General features: G+C 35.6%; 1 protein-coding gene across 1 annotated transcript in view; it reads left to right on the top strand.

Moving 5' to 3' along the window:
* Positions 1–12982, top strand: part of Nup107 (nuclear pore complex protein Nup107) — a 446410-nt gene that overhangs the window by 180851 nt on the left and 252577 nt on the right. Inside the window, exon 9 of the mRNA XM_090373566.1 lies at positions 9512–9583. Within this exon, the coding sequence (XP_090229692.1) occupies positions 9512–9583 (72 nt within the window). The remainder of the gene's footprint in view (positions 1–9511; positions 9584–12982) is intronic.

The raw sequence follows: 12982 nt of genomic DNA on the forward strand, positions 1-12982 counted from the left end.
AAAAACTTTTAGTAACGATGCAAAAATGAAACCAGCAAAAAAGAAAGATTATCTTCAAAGACTCCATTTTGATAAGAAAGATAAAGGTCTTGACTTTTTTAAAGAACTGAAAGAGAAATACACACATCGACCAACTATAAAATCATTCATGAAAGAACCTGCCGAAGATTGACAATAAACAAGGATTAACAGCCTCCTACAATATTTCTTTTAATATAGCAAAAAAAAGGAAAACCATATACAATTGCAGAGGACATTGTTATACCAGCAATCAAAGAAGTAATTGAAACCATAATGAAAAAAAAGATTCTGGCCCTGTTTTAAAATGCTTACCATTGAGTGCGAATACCGTGAAAAGGTGTATTGGTGAAATGACTGAAGATGTAGAAAAAACTGTAGTATTAGAACTCAAAAATAGTAAGTTCTCCATCCAACTTGATGAATCTACATTCGATAGTTCTTCTATTCTTATGGCTTATGTAAGATATTATAGTAAAACCAAACATCAAATTATTGACGAATTTGTATTTGCAAAATATCTTGAAAGTGATGGAATGGGGTTGACAATTTTTCAGCGATTGGAGGAATATTTAAATAAGTATGATATTCCATTTACTAATATAACTGACTTCAATTTTAATTTGAGCAGTAGCCACAGATGGAGCACCTGCAATGGTAGGCCGTTATCGAGGTTTCACTGCCTTTCTGAAAGAAAAAGTTCAAAGTGTATGTACTATTCACTGTGTGTTGCACTGAAACCATTTGGTGGCAAAAACTCTCAGTGACGAACTGCATGATTACTCTAAGAGTGTGTATTAAATCTATTAATCAAATTAGAGCTCATCCTCTTAAATCACGATTGTTTGCTAAACTTTGTGAAAAAAATGAAGTATCAAACCAATTACTCTTGCATACTGAAGTAAGATGGTTGTCTAGAGGTGCAAGTCTACAAAGATTTGTTGAGTTGTTTGACTCAGCTCTAGAGTTTCTTACAGATGTTAATTTGTTTTTGAGTGATGAACTGAAGAGAAATAAGAATCATATTTTATTCTTGGCCGACTTATTTTCAAAATTCAATGACATACAGACCCGTCTGCAAGGTAAAGATATCACGATTATTCAAGCTCGGACGATTGTTTTAGGCTTCCTAGCTAAATTAGCCTTATTTAAATCAACATTGTCATGAAAAGAATTTCAGTACTTTTTGAATCTGCGGCAATTAGAAGTAAAAGATGAAGACTTAGAAATATACACAAAACATCTTCAAAATTTGAGCGATGATTTTAAATTGTGCTTTGCAGATTTTGAAAACATGCACATTCCAGATTGGATTATCACATCATTTTCTGCAGATTTTGAAAATATCGAATGTAACTTACAAGATGAACTTATTGAATTGTCAGTTGATCTTGAAGCTAAGACGCTTTTTAAAAATAGGACTTTAAATTACTTTTGGATGAATATAAATGTTGTAGAAAAATATCCAAAACTTTCTGAAGTGGTACTCCCCTTTTTGCTTGCATTTCCAAGCTTGTACATGGTTGAAGCTGGTTTCAGCAATGTTAATTCCATTTTAACAAAACAAAGATATAAGCTAGATATAGAATTCTGTGGTGATTTAAGGCTGAAACTTACTAATTTGAACCCAACATTGCTAATCTTGTCAAGAGGCACGAAGCACACCCTTCACATTGACAACATTAGTAAATTGTATACTAAATTAATAAAAGTCTTATTTTCATATATATAAGGAAGATTGTATTATTGTTATTTTGTTATCTAAATTAAATTTTATATGTTATTTATCCCTCCTATCAAATATGTAATGTTAAAAAGGACAACAAAAACGTATCCTTTTGACGTTAAGCCAATATAATAATATATACTATATTATACATACAATAAACACTGTAACTATAAAAAAACAATCTAAAAACTGACATAAGCGTCTTTTTTGCTTGTCCTATTATAATTACGTAATAGTAAAATAGAGGGGGTCGATAAAAAGTGAAAAAACTCTTGATCGACGGTCAAAGAAGTTTTGCGACCCCTGGTATAGAGTGTAATTTCCCGAAAAAATAGTAATGGGACACAATCCACGTGGCTTAAACGTTGTGAGGATTTCTTTGAAGTGCTTCAACATAGGTCATCTGACTCAAACATGTTGTTGAATATTTCTTCAGAATTCTTAAAGCAGAAAATGAAATTTATTTAACTAGATTCCTAGATTCTAGTTATGCATCATGTTATTATCCAACATAGTTTGTATGGGAATGAAAATAAAAACTTATACTTATTGTTCCTTCATTCGACTTCACTCTTAAAAATTATACAGAAAGTATATTTAAGATTTTACCAAAAAAATTTACGTAACTCATAGTTACGTAAGTCTGGGACTAACTGTATATCATTGACAAAACTCCATGACCTGCTCGGGCAGCCTGTCTGTACTGCTCAGAGAACTTCATATCCAACTGCACAATTACCCCCAAGGTCTTTTTCATTCTCCACCTCCCTGAGTGTAGTACCACACAGTTGGTATGTTTCTCTTGGGTTACTATGGGTTGCTTGGGTTACTTGCTACCCATATGCAGTACTTTGCATTGGTCAATATTAAACTTCAGTTGCCACTTTTCAGCCCTTCTGACTAACTTTTCTAGATCCTGTTGCAGTGGCATACTGTCTTTACTATCATTAACAATCCTGCCAACCTTTGTGTCATCTGCAAACTTGCACACAAGCCTGATATACCTTCTTCGATATCATTGATAAATACACAAAACAACAATGGGCCCAGCACCGAATCCTGGGGGACTCCACTAATAACATTAGTCCATGTAGAGCAGCGTCCATTTATTACCAATCTCTACCGTCTCCCACTCAACCATCCCTTTATCCATTACACCAACTTGCCCTTAATGCCATACCACACCAATTTGTACAGCAGTTTTCCATTTGCAACAGGATCAAGAGCTTTCCTGAAATCCAAGTTTATAATATAAAATTATTTTTTGCATCCAGTTCCTTTGTGATCACATCGTAGTATCCAATCAATTTGGTCAGACAAGACTTCCCCTTAACAAACCCATGCTGTGCCTGAACTATTACTGCAGACTTGTCTAGATGATCCTGCACCACTTCTTTAACCAGTGACTCCATTATTTTCCCTGGATCAGAAGTTAAACTAACAGGTCTATAATTATTTGCATTACCCTTTGAACCCCCTTTGTGAATTGGGGATACTTTTGCACATATCCAGTCCATGGGGACCTCCCCTGAATCTAAGGATGCTCTCAAAATGGCAATGGGTTTGCTTACTTCCCTCGCTGCCTCCTTCAATATAACTGGATAGATTCCATCTGCCCCAGGTGCTTTTTTTATGTTTAACGTGAACAATTTCTCCTCCACTTTGCTCTCTGTTATTACAAAACCATTTAGCTCCCTGTTAGAGTTTAGTAAACTTCTGTCTTCCCCTTCCTTACAGAATTCCTCGTGTGAATGTAGATGCAAAATACATTGTTTGTCAGCTATCTGAGCAGGATCATCAACAGTCAAACCATCAACATCAAGTGGACCAATCTGATTCATCTCCTTCCTTCTAGTGTTTACATAAGTAAAGAAGTCTTTGTTATTTTTCTTTGCATCCTTTGCCAAGGCTTTCTTGTAATCAGCTTTTGCTTGCCTAACCTCCTTTGTGACTTGATTACAGACTAGCTTATATCTGCCATAGGCTTCTGTGTCACCTGATAATTTATATGCATCCCACACATTTTTCTTCTCTGCCACAAGCTTGATTAGTTCATCTAATATCCATATAGGTCTAAATCTTGAACAGTATTTCTTGGTGTGAAAAGCCTAGTAGCTTCCAAGATTTCCTTTACCGTAACTATCAAAAATTAGGAGGCCGAATGATGCTGAAGATACATTTCCTACATTCGCACCTACATACACTTCCTACATTTGGACAACTTGGGATCTGTCAGTGACAAGCAGGATAATGATTCCACCAAGATATCCACACTATAGAGCAGAGGTATCAAAGACGATGGGATCCAGAAATGATGGGTGACTATTACTGGTTTCTGTTAAGGGAGGACCATTCTGCTCATAAGAGGGAATAATAACTGTAAGTAGTATGATTTCCTATTTTTGCATCTGCTTTTGTGGGTTAATTGCTTAATTAAATCCAAATAGGTATGTATAAAGTTTAAGTATATTATGTTTTAGCCATTTGGAATGTTTACTGGTCATAATTTCTATTTCAAGCAATTAATTGACTAGAAAAGTAGTCAATTGCATTTAGATAAGTAAAAATTCACAATTTTTGGAAAAAAGGAGCATGAAGCCATAACATTATAACATGATATGCTACAAAATTTCTACTGTCATTTTTGTTTTCAGCACATTCAATTTACTCAAAATCAATTGATTTCATTCATGTTATCGAAAAAAAAAAAGTTTAAAATTGTTGGCTAGTGTGATCGTCCCATTGCATTTATTTCTGCTCTTTCTAAAGTAATGAGAATGCATTAACTGCCAACTGCTGAACTATCTAGAAACCTTCCATTGGATCAGTGATCACCAGTATGGATTTTGTCATTGTTGATATACTAGTGATATACTGGCTTATGTTACTCATCTGTGGACAAATTCAATGGAAAAGTTTGGGGAAACTTAAGCAGTTGCACTTGACATTTCAAAGGATTGTGTGTGGCATAAAGATTTGCTAAATATTTTTCCATTCTGTGGTTTGCAAACTATTTTTTATAACTAGGTATCCAATTTTCTCTCTGACTGCTCACTGCTGGTGTTCCTCAAGATTCAGTTCTTTCTGTCTACTCTTTTCCTCTCATATTAATGACTTTCTTCCATTTACTGGAAATCCTATCCATAGTTTTGTTGAACATAGCATATTGCATTCTGCCTTCCAGTTGGAGAAACCTTGGAGTATCCACTACCAATTCCTTAAATGCTGATCTCCAAGTAATTATTCAGTGGGGCAAAGATAACTTAGTTAGTTTCAATCCTTCTAAAACTCAGTCCTGTATATCTTGCAAAAAGGATTCTTCTGTTGACTTATCACCAACGACACTCAGATTTCTAACCAAGATCACTTATCTCTGATAGGGATTACTCTTACTTCTAATCTCTCTCTCTTGGCATAAGCACATCATACGTTGCTTTGTCTGCATAATTGGGTTTTCTCTTTCACTCTCGAGTAATTTTTTCTAAACAGCTACTCACTCTGTACAAATCTTAAATCTGCCCTACCATGGAATATTATCCTACCTCAGACTTCTAGACTCAATTCATAACAGGGCAGTTAGGTTAATTAATGACCTGTCTCATACAAAGTCTCTTTCTCTCCACTCTATCTCGTAGTTGTTCTGTTTTTGCTGCATGCATTTTTTCTGTAGATATTTCCATGGGCGCTGTTCTGAATTGGCCTCCATAATTCACCCCCCCCCCTTTCAGTCAGTCAGCATCCTCTTACTGTCAAACTTGCAGAACTAACCTTTCTTGTTCCTTCAACTTCAACAGGTATCTTCTCATCCCTCAACCCACATATGGTGCTAGGTATTATATATTCTAATACCTTCTCATGTTTGGGATTTTCATAAAAATATATGTATATAATTTGATATACACTGGTGTTCCAAGAAAGTGCATCTCCTAGGAATTTCACATTTCTAACCCTTTTTCACGATGGTATGACAAAAGATATTTATTAATAGTTAAGGCAAAGCTAAGTAATATTTGACAGGTGCTCTCAAAATATTCCAAAATGAGCATTTGCAACTTTTATACAACAGTTTTGGTAAACACACAACAATTATGGCTGAAAAGTTATCAGAAGCCCTCAATTTGCTTCATTTTATCATTTTAAATGGAAAACAAAATGAAAAGTTCACCAGGTGCAAACTAATATTTAGTTGAACCGCCTCTGGCCCTGATGACAGCAGTAGTACACCATCAAGGCATTGACAAGATCAATTTCCAAAGATAACCAACTGATAGTTTGTGGTTCCAAACACGAATTATAGCTTCCTGAAGTTCGCGAAGGGTCTTTGGTTTCTTTCTGACAACTGCAGATTCCACATGATGACAAGAGTTCTCTATAGGATTCAGGTCCAGGCTGTTTCCTGGCAAGCTAAGTTGTAATGGAATGTTCTTCCAACCATTTTTTCACCTGTAACAAATGTAAACACATTACTGTCGAACTTCTAATGCAGAAATGAAGCTAAAGTAACTACAGAAGTGCCTACTTACACTTTTCACCCAACGAAAGGAGCAGAGACATCCTGAAAGATGCAGTTACTTGGCAGGTTGAAATGGTTGGCAGCAATTTGCCTTCCAATATAGCCAGTAGCCAGGTATTCATTGGCATTTGCTGAACCTTTTATGAACTGCAGGTGATCTACTCTGCAACACGAAATGCACCCCATACTTAGACTTTTCGCCTGATGACATGGAGCAGAGTTGTCCTGAAAGACGCAGTTACTTGGCAGGTTGAAATGGTCTCTATACAGGGTGTCTCAAAAATATTGGTACAAATGTTTAGGGGAGGTAGGTAACATCTAAAGGAATGTGAATCGCATAGGAACCCATAACCGGAAATGTCATGGGAAAGTAGTAGCAGAGGCACAAGAAGCAGAAATGACACAAGACAGTAATTAGTGGCAAACATTTATTTGACATCATATTAACAATGGAGTACAAGATGGATGCATTTCATGATGTTACAGCAGATGCTCGAAGGTTCCACCACGAGACGCGATGCATGTATGACACCGATGCAGCATGGATTGGTGGACATGGTCGAACACACCTGGAGTTTCTTTGACAGTGGCAGCAGCGCAGACGAGTCTCGCCCCGAGATCTATTTCCATCTCCACAGGTGATTCATACACCATAGATTTGAGGGCCCCCACAGAAAGAAATCAAGGCTTGATAAATCAGGAGAGCGTGGGGGCCATTTGAACAGACCTAAAACGCCTGTTCAAATTGTCACGAACGCACTTTCCATAATGGGCAGGTGCCCCGTCATGTTGAAACCAAATGTTGCGTCTCACATTTGCTGGAACATCGTCAAGTAACCCTGGTAGAACTTGTTCAAGAAAGATTCGATATTTAGCGGAGTTCATGCGGGATGGTAACAGGTATGGGCCGACTAAGCAGTCACCGGCCATACCTGCCCACACATTTATTGGGAAGCGATTTTGTGCCGCATGGGGGCACACACTGTGTGGGTTGTTGTGAGCCCACACATGAGCATTGTGCTGATTGAATAAGCCTCATCCTTGAACAAAACATAGGCTGGAAAATTCAAGTCTTGAACACTTTCTTTGAGAAACTACTGCGCAAAGGCCACACATGCAGGATGATCTTGGGGGAGCAGTAACTGAACCCTTTGGAGATGAAAGGGGTGTAAGGAATTGTCGTGCCATACACGCTGTACACTGCAACGAGACACTCCTAAGGCAGAGGCAACAGCATGTGTGCTGGTAGTAGGATTATTCTGGACGGCATTCAACACACTTTCTTCCATGGCGGGAGTTCGTGTTGAACGTGGTCTGCCCTCACTACTCCTGTTACCTCTAAATGACCCATAATTGCACAAATTTTGATGCACATGTGCAAACAAACGGTGGTGCGGTACATGTCTGTCTGTCTGGGAAGCCTTCTCCATAAATTCGTTGAGCGGCTCGTCCATTGCCCTCTTCTAATCCATACACTAGGTGCGTGTCTGCCAGCTCACAGTTCGTATATCGATGCATGCTCTTCGTGCGGCGACTACTGCTTGAATGAGTAAACCAGAAATTTTCCCTCTCGCGAACTGATGAACAGCGCCATGTACCGACTTACGGTGACGTTTCCGGTTATGGGTTCCTATGCGATTCACATTCCTTTAGATGTTACATACCTCCCCTAAACATTTGTACCAATATTTTTGAGACACCCTGTATAGTCTCAATAAATTGTATAGCATTCAATATAGACTGCTATACAATATTGAAAAACCTATAAATAGACTTTGTAGTGATAATTTAAAGCAATCTAATATAAGTGACTATTTAAAATTATAATCATATTACAAAGTGTTTAATTATTATGTATATTAATTAAGCTTTGTACATAAGTATAAATTTGTTTTTATTTTGCCTAACCTGGGGATAATATTCTTCCGATTTTCACATATCATTTAATTGGTAATAAAGTGTGAATTTGTGCTTTATATCTTTATTTATTTTTATAGCCTGTGGATAATATTCATCGATTTTCCCTTATTAGGATCACCGTTTATTAGAATCAAAATTCAGTTTGAAAAATCATGATCACTATAACTGGCACTTTTTACTTTATATTCTCACTTTTAGTTCCTTTTTTTTGGGTTCTTTTGTTGTAGGCAGAAATGCAATTTTCAGACTAGCTGAAGAAATCTCATCCGTTTAAATGCATTCTTGGAAAATTACATTCTGTCTGTCCATTCTTCAGATCAGTATTCCTTTATGAATTTTTTCATTTAGTCCCATGTTAATAATAATATCCAAAAAAAAATAAAATAAAATAAATAAATAAAATAAAAGACCTTTAGTTTGTTGGGTGAAGCTAGAACCCAATTGCTCTGGAACAGTTTGAAAATACAGTACTTTATTTGAAGGGTTTTCTTGGCATAGTTTAATTCCTTTCACAGTTTCTTCAAATAAACAATCACTAAGAAAAAGCCAAGAAATATTCATGTTTAGTTTTGGGAATTCATGATTTACTTATCAAAATCTTGAGTTTTAAACTGTAAATGGTAGGTAGTGTTTGAATGAAGCATCATTTATCTTGTGTGGGTTTCAATTTCCACACAACTTTCAAGTGACAATTTTATCAGTCTCTATTGCTAAACACTGGTTATAAAGTGAAATCACTGTCATTATCTGAATGCGAATTTCTTCGTCAAAAAGACCTTTTTGAGATCATGACCAATTTAAATACTACTTATAAAATTGACATTTGGCACCTGCTATTTACAGTTGAACATAAGCAGCAGTAATAAGTAGATTGAATTTTTTAGATTGTTTTTACGAACTAATAATAGATGGTAATGCATAAGTATACAGCACAGTGGGAATCTTACAGCCAGTGTTGCTGAATTTTATGCCATCCTTGACATTGGACTAGATTGAATTTTTTAGATTGTTTTTACGAACTAATAATAGATGGTAATGCATAAGTATACAGCACAGTGGGAATCTTACAGCCAGTGTTGCTGAATTTTATGCCATCCTTGACATTGGACTAGAAGTGGAATTTTGCACTGTCGTTTTACGCATTGGACTGACAACTGTTAATTTCACTGGTTAATTATTACTTGAATTATGCCTTTAAATATGTGTTCAGTGAATGTTAGAGATAAGATGGAACTTTCTTTTGTTTCTGATAGTGAAGTTTACATACTGGGGGAGGGACTTGCTGTTCATAATCTGTGGTATTATTTGTTATTTTAAGTTTTACTTTTCAGGGGCAAAGATGGAGTGATAAACAGCTTATTGAACATTTATACAAAAGAGATTCCTCAATTCGGCAGCAGCAGGTATGTGACATTATTGTTTAGTGTTATATCATCTGAGCTTATACTAATGAAGATTCAAACCTCTAAATATTGTGTAACCTGCATATTGGAATAGCAATTTCTGTTATTTAAAAATAATAACCCCCATAATAACATGGAGGAACAACTTTCTGTTTATTTCTCAAGCCTTTGCTATATCACAGATACATGGTCTGTATTTTTAACCTGGAGAGTATAAATATCAGCAATATTTAATGTTTGCCATAGCATATACTGTAAAATGTTTGCTGTCTCTTAAATGTTTGCCTTTAGTTCATTGATGGGATGGAGATTATTCTTCACATTTCTCATAAGGTAAACATCTCCATTCTCAGCATAAACTAGTTAACCAAGTGCTGATATATGACCATTTCCAGCACAACATGTATAATTTCAAATGTAACTATGGCAGAAATTGAAATACTGCAATCTTGAGAGGCTTCTGGCATCCCACATCTCTGAATTTTTACTGTGAAACCTAAGGACAGATCTAGCTTTTTGGTTAGGATAACATCATGGGATTATTGTTCTGTTTATGTTATGTGTAACATACAAGAACATCCTTTTGAAATAACTTGTGGGGGGTAACTGCTTCTACGCTCCCCTCCCTCAGCTTAAAATTTGTTCCACCTGAGACTTAGCAATCAAAGTTCCCAAGGGAAAACAACATTGTTACCAAGGCCAAAAAAGCATGATGGGTAAAATCACGAGTGAAGATCATTCCGTTTGCAATTTTTGATAAGAAGGGGATGTTATCGGAATTCATTCTGCAAGATGTTGCTATTATTGCAGCCTACTGCCAAAAAAGTTTTAAAATGGTTGAGAGATGCAATCTGCCATAATGATTCAAGGTAAAAGTGAAATGGCTAGCTACTTCACTGCAAGAAGGCACCATGTTATATGTTATTCACCATCCAACAGATTTTCACTGACAAAAATATTCACAGTGCCCCACCTATCTTATTTGCCTCATTTGGCACTTGTGATTATTGGGTATTCCCAAAAGTAAAATAGGAAAAAAGAAAAACAATTTAAGTTGATTCTAGAAATCTGATCAAACATAATGAACCACCTAAACCACCTATGGTATCCTTGTCTTGACCACCAGTGTCTGCAATTAACCGCTGAAATATTTGCCTTAAACTTCTTAAAAGCAAATTCGCGTAAATCGGGGGTTACCTGTACGACAAGCAGAATTAAAAAATTTAAAAAATAATAATAATTTAAGAAATAAAAGTGAAAATTTTGGTCTGTCAGACCAGAATCCACTATAATTGTAACATTTGGTAGTTTCAAATAATTTAAGGTCAGTAATTTATATATATATAAAAATTGTAAACTTTATTCTGTTTTTTCAAAAAAATCGGAGGGAATATAGTCACAAATTTTTTTAGCTTCTTAAAGGTAAATATGATCCATGCAGATTAAAATTTAATTTATTTGTTCATAATTGGAATCAAATTAGAGGTAAGTGATATAATTTCCAATCAAATTATATTTTAAGAAGACAAATTATATATGGCTTTTTTTATGTCTCTGGTGATATTAAATAAATATGAACCCAAGAAACTGCTATTCTATATTAAATTATCTTTTTTTTTTAACTCAGTACTGTAATTGAATTTAAAAAAGTGTCTAATTGTTAACATGGACATTTCTCAGTCATACTATGAGCTCCACTCAAGAAAGCAGCAGCATGATGATAGTTGTTGTTGTTGTAACTTAACTTTTGAACAGCAAGGTATATACATCATGAAGTATTTGGACATCCTTCTTAGTATAGTAATCGAGATCTGTGCAAAACAGAAACAGATTTAAAAGTGTGTGGGCAATATTTGAGATATTGCCTGCATACTTCATAGGGAAAATCTTAGAGGCAATGATTAAAAGTCCAATACAGGGACATTTAGATAGAAATGGCATTCTGATGGACACATGGTTTTGTAAAGGGAAAACATATTTAACTAACCTGGTAAGCTATTTTGATATAGTTACTCATGAGCTGGATGTAGAGAACAATTTCAAGATAGTTTATTTGGATTTTAGCAAGGAATTTGACTCAGTCCTCATAAAAGGTTGCTGGATATGTTGGGATTATTGGAAATTTCTAAGATGCATTGCAGAGTGGCTGCAAGGTAGAAGGCAGAGGGTTTTGATTAATGGATGTTTTTCAGATTGGTGTAACATCATAAGTGGGGGCCTCCAATAATCAGTTCTTGGGCTACTGTTTTTTTTTCTGATTTTCATAAACAACATTGAAAAGGTCATGACATTAAGATTTGCAGACAATGCAAAGGTTGGAAGATCATTAATGATCATTACCAATCAGCACTCCTTTAGGATGATTTGAATAGGTTTCAAGAATGGTCTGAGAAGTGTGTTTTAATACAGCAAAATGCAACGTCTTACACTTGGGAATAGGAACTCCAAAAAACTTACCCACTTGGTGGGATTGAATTAAAAATAGTAGGGGAAGAATGAGATCTGGGGCGATATGAAGTTTTGTGAGCAGTGTAATCAGATGTAGAGATGTGGCCAGAAGAGCCCATGGTGTCCTCGATGATTTCTCAAACAATATCCTCCAAAGAGATAGGGAGGTCATAATTCCACTGTATAAGGCAATTGTAAGATTACATTTGGAATACTGTATCCAAGTATGTAGACCTAATATGAAAGAAGACGTTGAGCTTCTTAAATGGGTCCAAAGATAGACAACTCATATGATGAGTTTGGAAAAAGGGCAGCTGTATGAGAAAAGGCTTTGATTATGTAGGCTACATAAAAAGCTTGTTGGAAACTAAGCACCTTGGGGGGTGGGGGTGATTGACGTTTATTAGGGGCTCTGAGAGGGAGCACGAGAGAGAAAAAGGTTAGTAAACTGAATGAAGGCAGAATTTTCACTGTTACAAATAATTCAGAACTAGAGACCATAAATGCAAATTACAGGAGATGTTTAGATTAGATTTCAGGGACTGGTAGTTGAGGCTGACAGTTCAAAGAAATTCAAAGGTCAACTGGATAGCTACCTACCTGAGTAGGGAAGTGCATACTTATTTTTATTTTCTTTGCCAAGCCTTGGGAAATCGTTACTTTGGAGCTCCAGTATTCACCTGTAAATGCATGTAATGGGCTTTTATTACAGAGTTACTGTTCACCTTGCTTCACCACACCTTCCAACTTTTCCAATTTACCTGGAAGTTTTTCAATAATCAGATGTATTCTTCTGCTTTTGTGAAAAGTTTGGTTTTCTTTGATTTTTGATCAAATTTATGTAATTTTTCAGATATACAGATGTCGTTTATTTATTATTTGTTTGTTTATCTATTGTTTATTTGTTTATTTTTTTAATTGTAGATTTACCCAAATTTAATGCTGTGCCTG

Source organism: Mastigoproctus giganteus, chromosome 5 (genome assembly GCF_048544385.1).
Source record: "Mastigoproctus giganteus isolate SK-2022 chromosome 5, ASM4854438v1, whole genome shotgun sequence".
Taxonomy (NCBI): Eukaryota; Metazoa; Arthropoda; class Arachnida; order Uropygi; family Thelyphonidae; genus Mastigoproctus; species Mastigoproctus giganteus.